The 23,789-nt window shown below is 39.4% G+C and overlaps 1 protein-coding gene across 1 annotated transcript in view; it reads left to right on the forward strand.

Moving 5' to 3' along the window:
- Positions 1 to 4,753: 4,753 nt before the first annotated feature.
- Positions 4,754 to 23,789, forward strand: part of WDR36 (WD repeat domain 36) — a 44,306-nt gene continuing 25,270 nt past the window's right edge. The window contains exons 1-12 of the mRNA XM_005886946.3: positions 4,754 to 5,037; positions 8,050 to 8,077; positions 10,652 to 10,752; positions 12,206 to 12,323; positions 14,058 to 14,190; positions 15,722 to 15,776; positions 17,830 to 17,962; positions 18,237 to 18,412; positions 18,827 to 18,947; positions 19,433 to 19,498; positions 21,211 to 21,297; positions 22,385 to 22,530. Of these exons, the coding sequence (XP_005887008.2) occupies positions 4,876 to 5,037; positions 8,050 to 8,077; positions 10,652 to 10,752; positions 12,206 to 12,323; positions 14,058 to 14,190; positions 15,722 to 15,776; positions 17,830 to 17,962; positions 18,237 to 18,412; positions 18,827 to 18,947; positions 19,433 to 19,498; positions 21,211 to 21,297; positions 22,385 to 22,530 (1,326 nt within the window). The 5' untranslated portion in view covers positions 4,754 to 4,875. The remainder of the gene's footprint in view (positions 5,038 to 8,049; positions 8,078 to 10,651; positions 10,753 to 12,205; positions 12,324 to 14,057; positions 14,191 to 15,721; positions 15,777 to 17,829; positions 17,963 to 18,236; positions 18,413 to 18,826; positions 18,948 to 19,432; positions 19,499 to 21,210; positions 21,298 to 22,384; positions 22,531 to 23,789) is intronic.

Raw genomic sequence — 23,789 nt, forward strand, 5'->3', positions numbered from 1 at the left:
AGATACACCTAAATTCAAATTTCTAACTACCATTAAGTGTCCCTAAATAAGTTAGGTAAAAAAAGATTTTCACAACCCAGGTAATCACGATGGTGTGATCACTCACCTAGAGCCAGAAATCCTGCAACGTGAGGTCAAGTGGGCCTTAAGAAGCATAACTACAAACAAAGTTAGTGGAGGTGATGAAATTCCAGTTGAGCTATTTCAAAGTCTGAAAGATGATGCTGTGAAAGTGCTGCACTCAATATGCCAGCATATTGGGAAAACTCAGCAGTGGCCATGGAACTGAAAAGGTCAGTTTTCATTCCAATCCCAAAGAAAAGCAATGCCAAAAAATGCTCAAACTACTGCACAATTGCACTCATCTCTCACGCTAGTAAAGTAATGCTCAAAATTCTCCAAGCCAGGCTTCAGCAGTACGTGAACCGTGAACTCCCAGATGTTCAAGCTGGTTTTTGAAAAGGCAGAAGAACCACAGATCAAATTTCCAACATCATTGGAAAAGCAAGAGAGTTCCAGAAAAACATCTATTTCTGTTTTATTGACTATGCCAAAGCCTTTAACTGTGTGGATCACAATAAACTGTGGAAAATTCTTCAAGAGATGGGAATACCAGACCACCTGACATGCCTCTTGAATGCAGGTTAGGAAGCATCAGTTAGAACTGGACATGGAACAAGACTGGTTCCAAATAGGAAAAGGAATACGTCAAGGCTGTATATTGTCACCCTGCTTATTTAACTTATATGCAGAGTACATCATGAGAAACACTGGGCTGGATGAAGCACAAGCTGGAATCAAGATTGCTGGGAGAAATATGAATAACCTCAGATATGCAGATGACACCACCCTTATGGCAGAAAGTGAAGAAGAACTAAAGAGCCTCTTGACGAAAGTGAAAGAGGAGAGTGAAAAAGTTGGCTTAAAGCTCAACATTCAGAAAACTAAGGTCATGGCATCTGGTCCCATCACTTCGTGGCAAATAGATGGGGAAACAGTGTCAGACTTTATTTTTGGGGGCTCCAAAATCACTGCAGATGGTGACTGCAGCCATGAAATTAAAAGACGCTTACTCCTTGGAAGAAAAGTTATGACCAACCTAGACAGCATATTAAAAAGCAGAGACATTACTTTGCCAACAAAGGTCCATCTAGTCAAGGCTATGGTTTTTCCAGTGGTCATATATGAATGTGAGAGTTGGACTATAAGGAAAGCTGAGTACCGAAGAATTGATGCTTTTGAAGTGTGGTGTTGGAGAAGACTCTTGAGAGTCCCTTGGACTGCAAGGAGATCCAACCAGTCCATCCTAAAGGAGATCAGTCCTGGTTGTTCATTGGAAGGACTGATGTTGAAGCTGAAACTCCAATACTTTGGCCACCTGCTGCGAAGAGCTGACTCATTGGAAAAGACCCTGATGCTGGGAAAGATTGAGGGCAGGAGGAGAAGGGGATGACAGAAGATGAGATGGTTCAATGGCATCACCGACTCAATGGACATGGATTTGGGTGGACACTGGGAGTTCTTGATGGACAGGGAGGCCCGGCGTGCTGCGGTTCATGGGTTTGCAAAGAGTCGGACATGACTGAGTAACTGTACTGAACTGAACTGACCATTACATCTACTACTGTGGGCAGGAATCCCTTAGAAGAAATGGAGTAGCCATCATAGTCAACAAGAGTCCAAAATGTAGTCCTTGGATGCAATCTCAAAAATGACAGAATGATCTCTGTTCATTGCCAAGGCAAACCATTCAATATCATGGTAATCCAAGTCTATGCCCTGACCAGTAATGCTGAAGAATCTGGAGTTGAACGATTCTATGAAGACCTACAAGACCTTTTAGAACTAACACCCAAAAAAGAAGTCCTTTTCACTATAGGGGACTGGTATGCAACAGTAGGAAGTCAAGAAACACTTGGATAAACAGGCAAATTTGGCCTTGGAGTACAGAATGAAGCAGGGCAAAGGCTCACAGAATATTGCCAAGAGAACACACTGGTCATAGAAAACACCCTCTTTCAACAACACAAGAGAAGACTCTACACATGGACATTACCACATGGTCAACATCGAAATCAGATTGATTATATTCTTTGCAGCCAAAGATGGAGAAGCTCTATACAGTCAACAAAAACAAGACCAAGAGTGGACTGTGGCTCAGATCATGAACTCCTTATTGGCAAATTCAGACTTAAATTGAAGAAAGTAGGGAAAACCACTAGACCATTCAGGTATGACATAAATCAAATCCCTTATGATTATACAGTGGAAGTGAGAAGTAGATTTAAGGGACTGGATCTGATAGACAGAGTGCCTGATGAACTTTGGACAGAGGTTTGTGACATTGCACAGGAGACCGGGATCAAGACCATCCCCATGGAAAAGAAATGCTAAAAAGCAAAATGGCTGTCTGGGGAGGCCTTACAAATAGCTGTGAAAAGAAGTGAAAAGCAAAGGAGAAAAGGAAAGATATAAACATCTGAATGTAGAGTTCCAGAGAATAGCAAGAAGAGATAAGAAAGCCTTCTTCAGTGATCAATGCAAAGAAATAGAGGAAAACAACAGAATGGGAAAGACTAGGGATCTCTTCAAGAAAATTAGAGATACCAAAGGAACATTTCATGCAAAGATGGGCTCAATAAAGGACAGAAATGGTATGGACCTAACAGAAGCAGAAGATATTAAGAAGAGATGGCAAGAATACACAGAAGAACTGTACAAAAAAGATCTTCACGACCCAGATAATCACGATGGTGTGATCACTGAACTAGAGCATGACATCCTGGAATGTGAAGTCAAGTGGGCCTTAGAAAGCATCACTACGAACAAAGCTAGTGGAAGTGATGGAATTCCAGTTGAGCTATTCCAAATCCTGAAAGATGATGCTGTGAAAGTGCTGCACTCAATATGCCAGCAAATTTGGAAAACTCAGCAGTGGCCACCAGACTGGAAAAGGTCAGTTTTCATTTCAATCCCAAAGAAAGGCAATGCCAAAGATCTTTCCTTAACCTTTTCTAAACCTTGTTCTATCCTGAAAGGGAAAGTGAAATCTCTCAGTTGTGTCCAACTCTTTGTTGGCCCCATGCACCAGGCTCCTCCATCCATGGGCTTCTCCAGGCAAGAGTACCGCAGTGTGTTGCTATTTCCTTCTCCAGGGGATATTCACGACCCACAGATGGAACCCAGGTCTCCCACCTTGCAGGCAGACGTTTTACCCTCTGAGCCACTAGGTAAGCTTATTCTAGCTTATTCAAGCTTGTTCTAGCCTGGATTTGGCACTAAATAAACTGGGAACTGGACAAATCATTTATTCCCAATGAGTTGTTTCCTCATTTGTAAAACGATAATTTTTGCCCTAAATATCTCAGTCTTTTTTTGAGGATTATATTAAGCTAATTGTTGTTCAGTGGCTCAGTCGTGTGATTCTTCGTGACCTCAAGGACTGCAGCATGCCAGGCTTCCCTGTCCATCACCATCACCCAGAGCTTGTTCAAACTCATGTCCATCCAGTCAGTGATGCCATCCAACCATCTCATCCTCTGTTGTCCCCTTCTCCTCCCGCCTTCACTCTTTCCCAGCATCAGGGTCTTTTCCAATGAGTCGGCTCTTCACTTCAGGAGTACTACAGCTTCAGAATCAGTCCTTCCAAGGAATATTTAGGACTGATTTCTTTTAGGATGGACTGGTTGGATCTCTTTGCAGTCCAAGGGATTCTCAAGAGTCTTCTCCAACACCACAGTTCACAAGCATCAATTCCGCATTCAAATCATCAGCCATGGGTATTATCAAAGTCTTTGTGAACTGTAGAGTCCTGATCAGGAAACTTTTGCAATTTTCCCCCCAAACTGCCAATATGGACAGAAGACTTTTTTTTCGCAATGATAAACACAGCATTTGCATTATACACAATTTAGAACATTCTTATTGTTTACCTGATAATTAAAACCATTTGTACATATTTCTATGATTCATAGGTAAAAATTTAATAATCCATTAATATTCCAATTTATATTTTACATTAAACTCTGTAGAATACAAACATTTTCACTATGGCAAATTTCAATTTCATACGGAAGCATACAAGTATGATCTCTCACACAGCCATCCCCCAGATTCAACAATTTACAGTCTTTAATATAAACGTATTAAAAAACATGCAGGTCATAAAAACCCTACACCTCATCTCCAATTATTTTGAAAGCAAATTCCCAGATATATAATTTCATCCATAAACACGTATCTCCACAAGATAAGGGCGTTTAAAAAAGTGAGCGTCGCTCAGTCGCGTCCGCCTCTTTGCGACCCCATGGACGACACAGTCCCTGGAATTCTCCAGAACCCTGGAGGGGGCAGCCGGTCCCTCCGCCAGCGGATCTTCCAGACTCGGGGATCGAACCCAGGTCTCTCGCGCTGCAGGCGGACTCTTCACCAGCCGAGCCACCGGGAGGCTCTGGGCCTTTAGAAACGTCCCCCCAGCTCCAGTCGGATTAGACGCGTCCGTCTGGAAAACCTGGGCAAAGACTTCCGCGTTGCCTCAACTCCCTCGGCCGCCGGGTTTCCCACTCGGCCCCGCCCCTCCAGGCCCGCGGGAAAGCGACCTCAGTGTCTGCTAGTCGGCTACGGCGGGGAACGCCCTCACCGTGCGCTAGACTGGGGCCGCGGAACCCAAGTGTTGGCTCCCCTTCGCGTCCCGCGGGGAGTTACTTTTCAGCTGCACCGAAGACAGCATCCGCTCGCTCGATTGGCAGCGAGCGCCGGAAGCGCTAGGGCGCCGGAAGCGCCGGTCGAGGGTTGTGCTGCGGGAGACGCGCTGACGGATCCCGGGCGCGCGGTCTCCCAGGGACTGTAGGCGCTAGGCCGCCGTCGACGGCCGTGATGGAGCGAGGCCCGGGCGAACGCACCGCCAGCGCCCTTTTCGCCGGGTTCCGGGCCTTGGGGCTCTTCAGCAGCGACATTCCCCACGCGGTGCGGTTCAGTGCCCTGAAGCGTCGGTTCTACGTGACCACGTGTGTGGGCAAGAGCTTCCACACCTACGACGTGAGTGCCCCGGGGTCGCGCCGCCCTCCTCCCGGGCCGTCCGTGTGTGGACCGCGCGTGCCGTCCGCCTGCGACGAGCCCCGGCGGTGGTCGGGCTGGGGGAGGTCCCAGAGAACGTCGCAGTTCAGCGGCAGAGTGGTTAGAAATAAATGCGGTGAAGGAAACTGCTCCCCCGCGCCCTTTTAATTAGAAAGGGTTGTAAGCCATCTCATTGTGCAGTTCCTGAGGAGAACCGCGATAGAGATGCGGGCTAAAATACACTGGGATAGCTGGGGAGGGTGAGATTAGTTACGGTTTACGCGATTCTCTACATTTGATAGCAGACTAATTTCCCTAAACTTCCCCTGAACATCTATTTTCTGCCACCATGACAAAGTTCAGAGGCGCCACATCCTCTAAACCTTGCAGCGTTTCTTTCCAAGAATGTTCGTTATTTTGTGGCACCCTTACATGGACTTCAGTTCAATTCAGTCACTCAGTCGTGTCCGACTCTTTGCCACCCCATGAATCGCAGCACGCCAGCCCTCCCTGTCCATCACCAACTCCCGGAGTCCACCCAGACTCACGTCCATCGAGTCAGTGATGCCATCCAGCCATCTCATCCTCTGTCGTCCCCTTCTCCTCTTGCCCCCAATCCCTCTCAACATCAGAGTCTTTTCCAATGAGTCAACTCTTCGCATGAGGTGGCCAAAGTACTGGAGTTTCAGCTTTAGCATCATTCCTTCCAAAGAACACCCAGGACCGGTCTCCTTTAGAATAGACTGGTTGGATCTTCTTGCAGTCCAAGGGACTCTCAAGAGTCTTCTCCAACACCACAGTTCAAAAGCATCAATTCTTCGGCGCTCAGCCTTATTCACAGTCCAACTCTCACATCCATGCATGACCACAGGAAAAACCATAGCCTTGACTAGACGAACCTTTGTTGGCAAAGTAATGTCTCTGCTTTTGAACGTGCTATCTAGGTTGGTCATAACTTTTCTTCCAAGGAGTAAACGTCTTTTAATTTCATGGCTGCAGTCACCATCTGCAGTGATTTTGGAGCCCCCTAAAAATAAAGTCTGACACTGTTTCCCCATCTATTTCCCATGAAGTGATGGGACCAGATGCCATGATCTTCATTTTCTGAATGTTGAGCTTTAAGCCAACTTTTTCACTCTCCTCTTTCATCAAGAGGCTTTTGAGTTCCTCTTCACTTTCTGCCATAAGGGTGGTGTCATCTGCATATCTGAGGTTATTGATATTTCTCCCAGCAATCTTGATGCCACCTTGTGCTTCTTCCAGTCCAGAGTTTCTCATAATGTACTCTGCATGTAAGTTAAATAAGCAGGGTAACAATATACAGCCTTGACGTACTCCTTTTCCTATTTGGAACCAGTCTGTTGTTCCATGTCCAGTTCTAACTGTTGATTCCTGACCTAGAAAACTAAATCTCAGAAAAACTGTTACTTGCCCAAGGCCTTCCTGCTTGTTGCTGATGGTTTTTCCTCTAAAATATATCATCAGTCTTTGAAATAGCCTTTTGTTGCTGTTTCTTCTTTCTTTTGTCTTCTCTTGATGAAGGTATGCTCTGTGAAAGGTGGGGCCTTACTTGAGGAGGTTAAAACTAGTCAGTGTTAATTAAGCACTTTTCCTGGAAACTGTTGTAAAGTTGTCCTCCTAGAAAATATAAGCTTTCCTTGAAGCATTGTGAAAATCAGATGGATTGTTAGCAAGAAGAACTGGTTGTTGGTAGCAGGAAGAGCAAGTGAGGAATGGAAAGGGAAGGCCATCTCCGAGATGGAGACGGTGTTGGTGATAGCACCTAACACTTATTGAGGATTTACTGTATGACTGACTCCATTCTAACTCTTCACACAAATTTTACTCATTGAATCCTCATAATAATCCCATAAAATTAGGGACCTATTTTAATCCTTAATTTATAGGTGAGGAATTTGAGGCACAGAGCGGTTGAGTAACTTTCTCAAAGTCACATAGCTAGATCAGTAACCATAGGTTGGGGCCCACAAACTACAGCCTGCAAGCCAATTCTGCCAACATTTTGTTTTTGTATGACCTATCACATTTTTATTTGTTTTTTTTTTCTGTGTTTATTCTAATATTAGCATAATCTCCCAGTAAAGTTTGCATAGTAGTAGGATGCAGTACAGTCAGAGTTTGAGTGGGATGGAGGCATCCGTCTACTCTCAATTAAGAAACATGGATTATTTAATTCATCTTCAAGGGCACTTTTAGTCTTACACTGTCACATTCTTGAGTTCTTCCTTATACCCTTCTGTGTTCTATGCTTCTGAGCTAGATGGTTTTGACGTTTTTAAATGGCCGGGAAATAATCAAAAGAAAAATAATATTTCACAGCATATGACAGTTTTAAAGATTATAATTATATATCCATAACTCAAATTTATTGGAATATAGTCATGCTTTTTTTTTTTTTCCATATGTGGCTGCTTCTGTGATATATTATCAGTTGAGTGATTGCAACAAAGACCGCACAGATTGCAAAGCCTAAAAATGTTTATTACATGACCCATATATAAAACTATACGTGATGCCTAGCCTTCCATCACTGACGAAGTAGTAGAAAATATAAGCTTTCCTAGTAATGAGAATGGGCTTCCCTGGTGGCTCAGACTGTAAAAGAATCTGCCTGCAATGCAGGAGACCTGAGCTTGAGCCCTGGGTCAGGAGATCCCCTGGAGAAAGGCATGGCTACCCACTCCAGTATTCTTGCCTGGAGAATCCCATGGACAGAGGAGCCTGGTGGGCTGCAGTCTATGGGGCCTCAAAGAGGTGGACACGACTGAGCGACTGAACTGGACTGAACTGGACCAATAATCGGCTAATGCCGATGATTATTATTCCCGACACTTAATATCAGTAAGTGTCTTTTTAAGGAAGGACCGCATAGCAAACTTATGTATGAGGTTAGAGCTTCATGTTTAAGTGCTAGATTATTATAATTTTTTTGTTAGAAAAAATTTAATCATTTGTTCTCTTTTTTAAAAACAGGTTCAGAAACTTAGTCTGGTTGCAGTAAGTAAGTATAGACTTTATCCTTTGTGCATGTTTAGTATCCTTTGTGCATGTTTAGTATCTTTTAACATTCTTTTAAAATTTGGACTTAAATTTAAGACTTGTGAAACATAAAAACTTAGGCATGTATTTATGGTAAATGTACATAGCTAACAAGAACATCCAGGACAGATTGTTTGTTACTTTCAGTTGTCATTTTTCTTTGGTCTTCTTTAAACTAATTCATCTCTTTCTTTGTGGTTTACAACATTTATATTTTTAGAGTAGTGTAGGCTAGTCTTTTTAAAAGAATATTTTTCGATTTGACTTTTTCTGATACTTCCTCATGATTAGGTTCAGGTTCTGCAGTGTTGAAAGAATAACAAAGAAATGATGCTGAATTCTCAGCGAACCATATCAGGAAGCACATGCTATTGGTTAGTCTTTTTCCTGGCAGTGAAAACTTTGATCATTTGGTTAAGGTGACATTTATCAAGCAGCTCCTTTTGAAGACTTGCCCTTTGTAGCTAATAAATGTAGTAAGTGCATGGGGTAAGATACATTGAAAGTGAAAGTAAAGTCGCTCAGTTGTGTCGGACTCTTTGCGACCCCATGGACTGTAGCCTACCATGCTCCTCTGTCCATGGGATTTCCCAAGCAAGAGTATTGGAGTGGATTGCCATTTCCTTCTCCAGGGGATCTTCGTGACCCAGGGATCAAATCCGGGTCTTCCTCATTGCAGGTAGACGCTTTACGTCTCAGACGGTAAAGAATATGCCTACCATGCTTAACCTACCAACTTTCCTTGGAAGGAAAGTTATGACCGACCTAGACAGCATATTAAAAAGCAGAGACATTACTTTGCCAACAAAGGTCCATCTAGTCAAGGCTATGGTTTTTCCTGTGGTCATGCATGGATGTGAGAGTTGGACTGTGAATAAGGCTGAGCGCCGAAGAATTGATGCTTTTGAACTGTGGTGTTGGAGAAGACTCTTGAGAGTCCCTTGGACTGCAAGGAGATCCAACCAGTCCATTCTGAAGGAGATGAGTCCTTGGTGTTCATTGGAAGGACTGATGCTAAAGCTGAAACTCCAATACTTTGGCCACCTGCTGCAAAGAGCTGACTCATTGGAAAAGACCCTGATGCTGGGAAAGATTGAAGGCAGGAGGAGAAGGGGACGACAGAGGATGAGATGGTTGGATGGCGTCACTGACTCGATGGACATGGGTTTGGGTGAACTCCGGGAGTTGGTGATGGACAGGGAGGCCTGGTGTGCTGTGATTCGTGGGGTCGCGAAGAGTTGGACACGACTGAGCGACTGAACTGAACAATGAAGAAGACCCGGGTTCGATCGCTGGGTCGCAAAGATCCCCTAGAGAAGGAAATGGCAATCCACTCCAGTACTCTTGCTTGGGAAATCCCATGGACGGAGGAGTGTGGTAGGCTACAGTCCATGGGGTCGCAAAGAGTCGGACAGGACTGAGCAACTTCACTTTCACTTTAAATAGTCTTTACTGTTCAAAGTTTCATACTGACTTTGATTAGTCATACTGATTGATAGTCAAAGTACTGCTGACTATGATTTAGTGGTGATTCTCACCTGAGTTATTAGGATGATTATCAAATAGTGGTTTTCTGATTATATCATTCCATTGTAAGAAAGAGTTTTCCTTTTTCCCACATTTTGATATTTTTTTGCAATGGAAGAATTTTTTTTTTTTTTTAAACTCTTTTATAGAATGAAGAGCTTGCTAGGACTGAGAGATTCTAGTTTCACCATCAAATGTGATTTTTGTAAGAAAAACAGAGCTATATGAGTTTAGAGTGTATGTCTGATAAATCTAAGTTTTTAAAAAGATTATAGAAGGCTGTAGAAGGGCAATACTAAAATGATAAACCTATAAAAATAGTATTTGGAAATGTAATAACAGCGTGAATGATACTTAAAACAATTCTCTTATGTTTTAACAGTCCCGCCCCCAAAATGGGAAATAAAAAGTAAAAGCCCATGTGACCATGGTAGTGAGAGAGGAATCAAGAAATCCTGATAAGAAATGGCTGGAGGTGATAGGCATGTTTGCCTTGGAGAAGACTAAGTGGAAACCGTATTATTCACTTGAAAGGGTCAGCGTGTAGAATATCATATGGAATTTTTTTTAAGTTACTCCAAATGGTAGAGTTAAGAGTTCTCAGTTTTGACCTACTTTTAAAATATGCTGAAGGCATTCACATGGAGATTAGATGACCATCTGCCAGAGTTTTGTGTACTGAGTGAGGATTTTTTCCCCCAAATAACCTCAAAAAGCTTCTCAATCCTTTAGGATTATGTTCTTGTGTCTGCAGATACTGGACATTAATTCTCTGAGAGAAAGTCAAGGTGATGTCATATTTTCAATGTGATTGTTGCTACTAGATGTCTAAAATAACACTGAAGTCTAAATTGTATGCTCTGATTGTCATACGTGCATATTTTTAAATTATAAGAAATTAAAGATGTTATATGCATAATTGAAGTTTGTATTTGTTCCACAATCTTAAATATCTTTATTTCTTAAAAAATATGTTTACTTCTTTCATTTTATATTTCTTTTTTTCCAGGTAACTCTCTCCCACAGGACATCTGCTGTATGGCAGCTGATGGGAGATTAGTCTTTGCTGCTTATGGGAATGTTTTCTCTGCATTCGCCCGTAATAAAGAGGTTTGTATCATTGAACTGTTTTGTCTTTTGCAGTCAGTGATTGATTGTCATGGTAGTGAGAGGGAACTTTAATGTTGCTCTTCATCTGAGACACTCTCGACGTATTTTTTTTGTTTTTTTAATGTATATTCACTTTGCTGGAGGAAGAGAAAGTTGATTTCATCAAATTTTCATAATCAGTTAAAAGTGATGCTTTGGTTTGGTTTTCTTTGCCTGGGATCAACCTTAGAATCATCTGGGCAGCTAGCTGCTACAGCTTGTTTGTTTCCAACCAGGTCCCATCTCTGGAGTTTTCTACTTTATTTGGTTGGGGTAGGATTCAGTCAAGAGTATTTTGAAAATATTTTCCTAAGAGATTCACATCTGTCCCACTGCTTTATGTGGATTGATTTTTTCGTTACGAACATCGTAGCCCATGACTCATTTTCTAAGACCCAGGTGCTTGTTGCCTACATAGAAAAAGCTAGATCTTCTGCTCTCTGTACTAAGGGAGGATCTTTTCTTGTCTTAATCTACTCGTAGGTTTCTAAGTTTGTCCTCAGATGACTAATTTGAGAGATGACCTGGCACTAGTGGTCCAGAATGAAAGGGAATGTAGCCATGGGGATGGCTAGATAGCCAGGTGATGGAATTACTGTACTTCTCAAAGTCTGACTCAGGCTACGGATGTTTGTTCCCAGTGTTTTCCATCATCTCTACCGTGGCAGAGGAAGGCAACTTAAAGTTCTTTAATGGGAGTTTTTGTTTTGAGAGGCAGTAAAAGTTTTTTTTTTCTTTTTAGAGAGTCAGGGTCCTTTTTTTGTTCAAAATATTGCAGTTTGTGGTTTTTCCTGAGAGATAAATGTACAGATGAGGAGTAGAAAGCTATCAGAGACTATGAACTGTAGGAAACTGTTACCATCCATAGGGCCTGAGGGAGAAGGAGAAGAAATAGCGCTCCTGGAGCCTGGTGAGAACTGAAACCGTGGGGGAGGGACTGTAATGAGTGAGGTGCAGGGACTGCTGTCAGGGTCAGAATGTCTGTGTCCAGCAGAAAGCTGGAGGGAAGAAGTGTCCTATATCGCCCTCCCTTGTCTTCTGTGGAAGCCAGCTGGTGGTGGCTATAGAGGTCAGCCTTCTAGAACATCCCACTTTTCCAAAATGCATGGAGTTGTGCTGGTTGGCTTGGCTGAGGGACCCAGCTCTTTGCATGCCTTCTCCCTAAGCTTAGTTGAAAAGCTGAGCCTCAAAGATCTCATTTCCATGTTCCTAGCCCATGTTTCCTAATTGGACTCGCTGGGGAAGCAGGTGAAAATGTGTGATTCCTTGCTGTTTGTTGATCTAACCTTGGGTAATCGAAAGTTGGGCATTCTTAATGTGAGCATCTTCAGGATTTGTGTGGTTTTTTTGGTTAATATGAATAATACTACATGATGAATGAATAACATGAAATTCTTTAATTTTGATGTTGCAGGTAGTGCATACCTTTAAGGGTCATAAGGCAGAAATCCATCTTTTGCAGCCCTTTGGGGACCACGTTATCTCTGTTGATACTGACAGCGTTCTTATTATTTGGCACATATATTCAGAAGGTAAGAATTAACCCATTTACTGCTTTATCTTGGAGTAGTATGTGTCTAGCTAAAATATCTCTGTAAGGATGACTTCTATACCAGAGGTTTCACATGTAAGCAGTAAAAAATTTTTAAGAATCTTTAATGTGTATAAGGCAAAAGGGCTCTAAGTAAAAAAATTGCTAAGCAGTTTTAGTTAGCTAGTTGAGCTGTTCATAATGCTTTGCATTATAGTTCTCCAAGTTTAATGACGTGATATTTTCTCTGTGGGGAGAATTTTGGTGTATACTTACACCTGAGTAATACTTGGTTTGCTTTTTCAATTTTCGTAAGTGAGATTGTAATATAAACTTTAAGATCCAGTCATCTGAAGAAAAATAAATATCCTTTTTCTAAGAATATGAGTCAGTGTCCTTTAATTGTGATTTTCTTAAACAGTGTCACTGTGCTATGTTTATAGGGTCATGTTATCACCAAAGGTTAGGAATTTATCACCAGAATAACCGCAGCTTTCGTCAGGTAAAAGACTCTGGGGTCTGACATGAATTAAAGCTTTTAAGTTTTTTGATCTGTGTGCATTTTTAGCGTTTGTTACCTCTTGATTAACTCATTTTTTGAGGTAGTATGTTTATTTTTAGTAGAAGTCTTAGGGATTGCCCTCCTGGCAGTCATTCCATGTTCTTGTTCAGGTTAGCCACTCTTGTTTTTTCTTTGCTCAAGTGGAGGGAACAGAATTTCAACCATAGTCCATATGCAGATGGCTATTAAAAGGCCTTTTATGAAGTTAGAGAATCTGACTCTTAGAGTTCAGCCAGCTTTCTTTTGATACTGGTACCTAGCTTTTTGTTCCTCTTGCAGTAGCATGGTGTCTTCAGGGAGCTCTTTGTAGTGATCTTAAGTAAGACTGCTAGTTACAAATAGAGGCGAGGATCTTTTAAAATAATATTTAAGTAAAGGATTTTATAATTCTTGTCTGTTATCTATGCTCCTTAAACTGCGATACACATACTCCTGGAGTATGCAGCAGCCAGATAGAATGAAACTAAAGTTTAATAGAAGTGTTCGTTCTCTGATACTCAAGTTCATTGGGAAATTAAGTGAGAAAGTGTTTTCATTATGGATGAACTGTGAAGTAGAAAACAAAATTCACATGTAGGAATTTTAAGCATGTGATGTTTCAAAAAATGTTTTGAGCTTGCAGCAGAAGACAGCAGGCTGTGCCATTTTCCACTCAGGGCTGCAAGTTCTTTTCCTCTCCTCCGTTTGAGGATCTCCTGTGTAACTGTGAGAAGGCTTGTTTCTGATTTCATTTAAGTTTGCCTCTGACTTTTTACATGTTTAAGGAGCTAATCAAACTCTTTAGATATTTGCTCCTTCCCTCCCATGCACTTGATTCGGAACCTTAGCTGCCTCTTGATCAAATTATAAAACTACTAAGTCTGATTCCCTTAGTGTCTTTTTTTTTTTTTGAACTCTTATTTTCATCCCGTAAACCAGTTTGGCAGTGAGTCTAATTTTAAGTAGGATTGACATTAGAACTTTTAGAAAATTCTTGACAATCTAAGTAAATTTGCAAGTTGCCCCTATCACATTTGTTTAATTTCTCAGGGAATGTTTATAAGTTAGTATATGTCTTTGGTTTATATTAGTACATAAATCTTTGATACGGTAGATTTTAAGTGCTAAATATATGGGTGTATGAAAAATATTTTAAACTGTTTTATGTATTATTTATAACCTTTACTTTTGTAGAAGAATACCTGCAATTGCCTTTCGATAAATCAGTATTTAAAATTTCTGCAATTCTGCACCCAAGTACCTACTTGAATAAAATACTTCTTGGCAGTGAACAAGGAAGCCTCCAGTTATGGAATGTAAAATCCAAGTAAGCTCTCTGTTTGCAGCATAAGTGATTCCTACCTTATCCTCATCTATTACTCCCTAAAGCATTCTTGAAGGCTCTCAATTCTTCTTTCCTTTATATCTTTTTTGGAGAGTTTTCAGTAAATATACCTGTTCCTGGGGTTGTTACTCATGGAATCACATATGTGAAAGCTGGAATATGGTCCTGGAACATGGTAGGCAGCTTCATAAATGCTCATTAAAAACTATATTCTAATATCCTTAGGCACTGTAAAGAATTCATAAAACTGTAATGAAGTCTTTAGTACACAAGATCAGAAAAATAATTGAGGTCGTCACTGAACAGCTTCTAGTTCTCAATAAACTAAAACATTAGATGGAGACACAAATCAGTGTTTATTTAGTGCTGGCATTTAGGTATGGTTTTCACAGTAGAAGCATATTCATCTTCAAGCATAAACATGATGAATGTCTGTAATATTGTTAGTATAGCTGCTGCTGGCTAGATAAATGATGGTGAATATCTCTGCCTGTTATTTGTACATTTATCCAGAGAAAAGAGTGGCAGCTCAGTTTTCTTTCTTTTTTTTTTTTTTCAGTTTTCTTTATAATCATTAAAAGAGCAGTCAGAAATATTTGATCATCCAGATTTTCCTTTCCAAAGCCCCTACAAATTCGAAAGGGAAAGTAAGATTTTCAGAGGTTTAATGTATATCCTATTAATTATTAGTTTTAAAAAAGTGTTTCTGTTCAACTTAACAAATATCATTGAGTACCTATTCTGTAATAGGCTAGGAAATAATGATGGAAATATTCTCTGCCCCAAGGTTATCTCTGTAGGTTTTGTGTGAGAGTGACCTAATCTGTGCCTAAAGAATTTAATATATGAATAAGTATTTTATTGTCATAACGATCTCAGGTATCTCTGCTCTATAAACTACCGTTCGTGGCTTGATTCTGAAATGCAGAGCAGCATCACTGCTGTCACATGACAGTCATGTAACATACAAGTAGTGTTGTCAGTTCAGTTCAGTCGCTCAGTCGTGTCCAAGTCTTTGCAACCCCATGAACCTCAGCACACCAGGCCTCCGTGTCCATCACCAAGTAGTGTTCCTTTTTTGTGTTAGGTTTCCGGTATCACATTGCGGTAAAAAGTGAGATCTAAGATTTTATTTTAAATTGTATCTGTCACATAAAATAGTTTTTACTTATGTATTTTTTTTTTTCTTTCTCTTTTTAATTTCTCCAAGAGGCTGCATGGTATCGTAGTTCTTAGCAGCTTAGGATCTGAGTCTGGGCTCTGTCAGTATTAGCCTTGTAATCTTAGCTTAATTTTTTCATGTAATTAAGTTTCTTAGTTTCTTAATCTGAAAAAAGGTGCTATTTACATCATAGCATTATTTTAAGTATTAAATAGATTAATAAATCTACTTAGAACAATGTGGGGCAGAGTAAGAACTTAATAAATAGTTACTATATCATTATTTAATATGCAGTTAATTTTGTTTTTTTATCCCCCAAAAAATAGCTTTCAACTATTTTTCCTTTTGTAGTAAACTTCTATATACATTTGCGGGATGGAAAGTTGGAGTGACAGCGCTTCAGCAGGTTAGTATTTTTCTGTTAAGTTAGATAAGAAATGAAGGCAATGGTAGGATCTTTCAGTTTCAGGGGCCAACCATGTGTGTGGACCTAAAGACAAAATAATGTGTAGTCTAGTTTTTTATAAATATTACCCTAAAAAACAGTGTTTTGGAAGTAGAATTGAAAACAGTGCCTTTGTCTATAAATATTTGTGGAAACCTTTTTGCTTGGAATTAGTCTCTTAATTCTGTGGTTGGTGTGGATCCATGTTTACCAATCATTTTATAAACATAGAGAGTCCAGTGCCTTGGTCAGAGTGGAGATGAGGTTTTTTTCAGTGAAGCAAGTGAGTTTGTAGGTCATGCAGAGAACTTTGTCAGTGTGTTGAGATTTGTAGCTTGAGCTAATGGGTCTGTTCAGTTCAGTTCAGTCGCTCAGTTGTGTCCGACTCTTTGTGACCCTGTGGACCACAGCACGCCAGGCCTCCCTGTCCATCATCAACTCCTGGAGTTTACTCAAACTCATCTCCATTGAGTCAGTGATGCCATCCAGCCATCTCATCCTCTGTCATCCCCTTCTCCTCCTACCTTCAATCAGTGTCCAGTATTAATTGTTTGTTAGATGCTGGACCCTTCCAGATAAAACTGCTTTTTGTCTTTGAGTTTGTAGAACTGTATGTCTGAATGGCTGTATTGCTGCAGAGAACCTTACATGTTGGACACGTATACAGGCCATGTACCTTGTCTTTCCAAATATCCATTCCTTACACCTGCTCGGTTTATACACATTCCTCATTGTCTCACTTCCATCACCTTGCTTTGCTTTTACCTACCCAGAATATCCCACAGGTGCTGATTAGGTTCTTTGAGAGCCAGCCGTCGTATTTGTTTTAGTATCCTCAGCTTCTACACAGGATCTCATGCATAGTAGTTACTTGATGGCAAATTAATTACATGTTTAGCCTGATTTCATTTTGTAATGGTATTGGACATTGATCTTCTGTTGTTAAATACGGAAACGTAGTATAGAGTCTGTATGTAATACTATTGTATAAAATGAAGATTAAAATCATAGACTATTAGAGCTGGAACAGACTAATTGTATAACCTATTTGCCTTTTAACATGGGTTATAGGTTTTTCTTGTATTCTTTGGATAGACCACTTCACTTCTTTGTAGTTGGCCTTTTATGTCGCCATGCATATGGCGAGCCTTTATATGTTTTCTGATGGCTCAGAGGTTAAAGCATCTGCCTCCAATGTGGGAGACCCGGGTTCAATCCTTGGGTTGGGAAGATCCCCTGGAGAAGGAAATGGCAACCCACTCCAGTATTCTTGCCTGGAGAATCCCATGGATGGAGGAGCCTGGTAGGCTATAGTCTGCGGGGTTGCAAAGAGTCGGACACGACTGAGTGACTTCACTTTCACTTTATATGTTTTCTATGAGTTGTCTTTTTTTTATTTTTAATTTTTATATTACAGGCAATAATGATCTGTATTGATTTCACGTATCAGCTTCTTTTGTATTATGGCTATTTTCTTAGCAAGTTTACTATGTTTGTGGGTGGGGAAGTGATAATGACTACCAGACTGAAGCTGGGAAGTAATTTGGAAAAATCATTCCTAAATACTTCCATGCTGCTACTGCTGCTAAGTTGCTTCAGTCATGTCCAACTCTGTGCGACCCCATAGACAGAAGCCCACCAGATTCCCCCGTCCTTGGGATTCTCCAGGCAAGAACACTGAAGTGGGTTGCCATTTCCTTCTCCAATGCATGAAAGTGAAAAGTGAAAGGGAAGTCGCTCAGTCCTGTCCGACTCTTCACTACCCCATGGACTGCAGCCTACCAGGCTCCTCCATTCATGGAATTTTCCAAGCAAGAGTACTGGAGTGGGGTGCCATTGCCTTTTCCGAAATATTTCCATGCCAGATATCAATTAAAGTATGCCAGAATGACAGTATTCATTGTTTTTGTCATCTCCAGAAATATATTCCATTATTAATACTTATTTTGGTAACATCAGTATTATTAAAGCTATTTGATTAAGAAAATAAGAAGTTGAGTCATTTAATTTTCAGGCACCAGCTGTGGATGTTGTGGCTGTTGGTCTTATGTCGGGTCAGGTTATCATTCACAACATTAAATTTGATGAAACGTTAATGAAGTTTCGTCAAGACTGGGGACCTATTACTTCGATTTCATTTCGCACAGGTAACTCTCAACTTGTTTATGGATGAAAATTAAGAAAACTTCAGGTGTATTACTTTGAAGTTCATAGAAATTTTCTTAATATTTGTTTATAATTTAATCTAACAAATGAATGAAATACTGGAATATAAAGAGCCAAAGGAATATTGGTAGATTATTGGTCTATAGTCTTTTATTTTAAATTTATATTTATGGATTAAAAGAGTGGAGAGAAGCATTGTTAAGTTTAGTTGTTTGATGGTGCATGTTTTTCTTAGTGTATTCTATCTAACAACAGATGGTCACCCAGTAATGGCAGCTGGAAGCCCATGTGGCCATATTGGACTCTGGGATCTAGAAGACAAAAAGTTAATCAATCAAATGAGAAATGCACATTCTACAGCGATTGCCGGACTGACATTTCTCCACAGAGAGCCGCTTCTGGTCACAAACGGTGCTGACAACGCTCTCAGGGTACTGTGGTTATTACACCTTCCTTTGGGTTATTACAAGCCTGCTTTAATGTATCAGCGTGAAACCTAGCAGGTGAAAGGAATACGGGATAAGACATTGATACAGATGAAATAAAAGGCATAGCAGATTGCCTGAATTTCATGAAGTGAGAAAGTTGTGCTGTGCTCAGTTGCTCAGTCGTGTTCAACTCTTTGTGACCCTGTGAACTGTCACTCGCCAGGCTATGTCCATGGGATTTTCCAGGCAAGATTATTGGAGTTGGAGAAATTTAGACAGCTTATCTTTTCCCTAACCTGTACTCCAGGATCAGTGGTCTGCAGGCATTACCCAATGCCAGTAGATTTATGTAGAAGATAGTTTGACTGCTTGCAGATCACTTGTGGGAGAGCTTTACTTTTATTCATTTCTTGGCAGATATGGATATTTGATGGTCCCGCAGGTGAAGGCCGGCTTCTGAGATTCAGAATGGGACATAGTGCTCCTCTTACCAGAATAAGATATTATGGACAAAATGGACAACAAATTCTTAGTGCAAGTGAGTTTCTGCTTTGTGCTATTAGTTTAATTCAGCAAGTAATGAAAACAAAGTGTTTGATATCTATTAGGTTTGGTATTTATACATTTTTAGATTCAGATTCCCTTTGACTGGAAAATCTGGGTAAAATGAGGTGATTGTTTTTGAATACTTCAGGAAACACTAGCTGATATTACTTTTATTTGGAACATCATTCTATTTAGTAATCGTTGGAGTCAGAATGGACGAATTCCAGAAATGTGGCCCTTGCCTATCCAGATAATCTGCTGGAATTTATTAGCACCTCATTTTATCCTTTGTTTTTACAAAATGGCATTCCATGGGCAGTTGAATATTATGAATGAGGTAGTTACAATCAGCTTCCTTTTAAAGTGCTGCCAGCTAACTTCATGCTTTTTATAGAATATAATTTTATAAGCGTCATGATTCAAATGGTCCATTGTTTTGATGAAGCTTGATTAGACATTTTCTGTGTATATCAACAGGTCAGGATGGAACACTTCAGTCATTTTCCACGGTACACGAAAAATTTAACAAGAGCTTGGGACATGGTAGGTCTTTGCAAAATGGAAAAAAAGCTACTGGTCATAAAAAAATTCATCTCAAAGAGTCTGGGAGATAACCAAAGGAGGTTTCATTATTAAATTTCCTCTTTTTTAGGATAAAATGAAATTCCCTTATATGAAAGAGCAGTAATAAGATTTGTAACTCAGTATTGCTGTAGAAGTGGTTCAGGTGCTACTGTAAGATTGAAGAGTTAGGTATCTTAGGTGGGGAAAACATAATGCTACCACTCAAAAGACATTGATAATGCAACTGGAGCCATCTGCTCAGTTCAGTTCAGTTGCTCAGTCGTGTCTGACTCTGCGACCCCACGGATGGCAGCACGCCAGGCCTCCCTGTCCATCACCAACTCCCGCAGTCCACCCAAACCCATGTCCATTGAGTTAGTGATGCCATCCAACCATCTCATCCTCTGTTGTCCCCTTTTTCTCCCACCTTCAGTCTTTCCCAGCATTAGGGTCTTTTCCAGTCAGTTCTTCTCATCAGGTGGCCAAAGTATTGGAGTTTTAGCTTTAACATCAGTCCTTCCAATGAACACTCAGGACTGATCTCCTTTAGGATGGACCGGTTGGATCTCCTTGCAGTCCAAGGGACTCTCAAGAGTCTTCTCCAACACCACAGTTCAAAAGCATCAGTTCTTTGGCACTCAGCTTTCTTTATAGTCCAACTCTCACATCCATACATGAGCACTAGAAAAACCATAGCCTTGACTAGACGGACCTTTGTTGGCAAAATAATGTCTCTTGCTTTTTAATATGCTGTCTAGGTTGGTCATAACTTTGCTTCCAAGGAATAAGCGTCTTTTAATTTCATGGCTGCAGTCACCATCTTCAGTGATTTTGGAGCCCCCCAAAATAAAGTCCTCCACTTTTTCCACTGTTTTCTCATCTATTTGCCATGAAGTGATGGGACCACCTGCCATGATCTTAGTTTTCTGAATGTTGAGCTTTAAGCCAACTTTTCACTCTCCTCTTTGACTTTCATCAAGAGGTTCTTTAATTCTTCTTCACTTTCTGCCATAAGTGTGGTGTCATCTGTGGAATGCAGAATTTAAAGATGGAAAGGAGCTTACAGGAAGCATCCAAGTAAGAAGAGTCCCATCTTTTTGCCAGAAGAGATTTTTTAATTCTCTATTCATGCCCATGGTTTTTATCATATGAAAGATTTTGTTTGTTAAACAACAATATTCAGGCTTATTTATAATTAAACTTCTTTGGAAGTTAATATCCTGGCTATTCATACATGTATATACTTCCAGATGAATTTCAGAATCAATTTTAAATCAACATCCACAATTATAATTCTTAGAATCAAATTGGAGAGATTTGATAATCTTTAAGAATTGTCTCATCTAGGAATATGATATATCCCCATTCGAGTTGTCTTTAATGTTCCTCAATGAAGGTTTTTAGTTTTTCTCTTATTGGTCCTGCATATTTAAGATTATTCAGTGGTATTTTATATATTTTAATATAATTTGCTATTTTTTTTGCTAATATTGTAAGTGCAGTCTCTTCATTTATATTATAATGCAATTTTCAATACCACTAAGATAGTGGTAATAACATAATCTTTATATTAAAGATTTTTAAATGGGAATATCTTGAACTTTACATAAAAAGTTCAACGAATTAGCTTTTCTCTTATATACATTTTCATCATACATTCATAGCTATATTCCCCTCTCACCTAACCCCAGGATTAATAAATAAAAAGAGAGTCAAACGTAAAGGACTTCAGAACACCATGTCTGTGAGACTCCCACCCGTCACAGAGTTCGCAGCTGGTAAGAAGCTTCGTGTTGTGTTTCGAGTTCTGCCCTGTCATTTATTTCCTTCTGTGTGTTTCTTATTTTCTCCATTTTAGTAAATGTTTTTACAAATACTAATAAGCATCTGGAGGGTCACTTGAATATATTTCTTTATTTCTTCCATTTTAATAAATGTTTTGGCAAACAATAGTAAGAATCCAGGATGCATCCCAAATGCATGCAAGTCTTGTGTGAAGACCAAAAATGACTGACTTATAATCGGAACTTGTTATCTATTAATTCTAGGCTTTGTTCTCCCTAAACTATAATAAACATATTTGCTATTCTATTTTGTAAGTCTTCTAATTTATTCTCTCATAAGCCTGGTATAAGAAAGTCACTAATGTAGAAGGTGAGAACTGATAATATGGAGCTTTGGCTAACTTAATTAAGATATGAACACACGGCGGTCTTAGTGAACTGTGTTGTTGGAGCAGTGCATCATTCCAAGAAACAATTTTAAGAAAAATGTAGATAGATGAGAAGACTGTTGAGTGAAAACTGTCATAGAAATAATTGTTTATCACCATTTCCATTTATAGCAACCTGAGTAATATTTTTTTTTTTTTTACTTTAAGTACCTCCTGTCATATGCTCAAAAATCTTAATTACCCCTTAATTACCTTTTTGGATGGAATCTGCTCTTCTTAACATGGCTTTTAAGACTGTTGGTAATGTGGACCAGTGGCTTTGCCCTTCTCCCACCCCTCAGGAAAATACTGCATTTACTTTCTGTGCCTAATTTTGTTCGAGTTACGCTTGGGCCCGTCTGTGTGTGTCTCAATCCACACCCCCAATCCATTAATTTCTACCTGTTTTACTTCTTTCAAGGAGCCATTTATTACTCTCCCCAGATCTCTTAGTAAACTCCTCCTGAATACTCTTAAAAAGATACTTAATCTTACTGTAATGTCTTCTAATCAGAATTTCTTGTTCGATTGGAAACTCATTGTTAGCAGGAATTACCTGTTTACCATACTGTGTCTTAATGGTAAATTATAACATAGAGTATTAAATACTTATTAAATAGGTGAGTGAATGAGCGATTTAAATTATGTTTTAGAGGAAGCTCGTGAAAGTGACTGGGATGGTATCGTTGCTTGCCATCAGGGTAAGCTCTCCTGCTCCACCTGGAACTACCAGAGATCTACCATAGGTGCTCACTTTCTCAGGCCAGCAGGGCTGAAGACAGACAGCACAACTGCGACAGTGAGTGACGTGTTTGCGAGGGCGCTTCCTCCTATAGAACTGTCCTGTGGTTGTCTTATTAAACTCAGTTTTGTTACTGGCAATATTCGTTGAAAGAACGAAGAACATAGTTTAACATTTTGAAATTATTCCCTAATAGTGTTAAAGTTTTCCAGCTTGGAGAGAAGCTGGAAATTATATATGAGATTATATATATATATAAATTTATTATAGATTTTAAGATTTAAAATTATTAGAATTTCAATAAAAATTTATTATGATTTTATTAAAATCTTTTAAGGTTTTAACTTATATTTTATTTATTTTAAAATAAATGTATTTTATTTAAAACTTATTTTAAAATTTTAAAATCTTTAAGGTTTTAACTTACTATAGATTTAAGTTAAGCTTTGCTAGACTAGATGTAGTATATTGGTCATTTAAATTTTCTGTTTAATATAGGATTACTTAGAATACTCTTTGAGGTGGGTTTCAGCATTTATCAGTATACTTTCTTACCTGAATTATGTTGAGTATATAGTGTTATATTCAATGAATGTGAATCTTAAGGTTTCTTCCTTCCTTTTCTCTTTCAATGTAGGAGTAAGATTCAGGTAAATCTTTAGTTGAGTTAAAGATGTAGAAGTTATTTATTTGTCTGACTGAGTACTGTCTAAGCCTTTTTTAAATATAATTTTCTAAATGCCACTGTTAACTTATAACTTCTTACTCTATTAACATTTTATTTTGTTTTCTTTTGATAATAATGTAAGTCTTCTATTGAGTTCAGATTTTAAGCTATATAGAAATGATGTCAAATTTGGTTTGCAGAATTGTTGCCTCTGCTTTTTCAAAATAAATTTTACTGATATAAAATTACTTACCTTGAAATTCATTCATTTAAAATGTATACTTTAGTGGGTTTTAGTGTATTCATAGAATTTTGCTATTATCACCAAAATCTAATCAGTCTAATTTTAAAACATTCTCATCACTAAAAAAGAAACCCTATACCCACTAACAATAATCCTCATTCTCTCACTTTTCCCCCATCTCCCCAACCCAGGCAACTTCAATACCTATTCTGGGCATTTCACACGGATAGAATCATAATATATGGCCTCCGTGACTGTCTTCCTCACTTAGCATGTTTTAAGGTTCATCCATGTTGTAGGATGTATCAGTACTTTATTCCTTTTATGAATACTATTTTATTCTGTAGATAAAACCACATTTTGTTTAGCCATTGATAGTTGATAGACATTTGTATTGTTTCTAGT

The sequence above is a fragment of the Bos mutus genome, chromosome 7, assembly GCF_027580195.1.
Source record: "Bos mutus isolate GX-2022 chromosome 7, NWIPB_WYAK_1.1, whole genome shotgun sequence".
Classification (NCBI taxonomy): Eukaryota; Metazoa; Chordata; class Mammalia; order Artiodactyla; family Bovidae; genus Bos; species Bos mutus.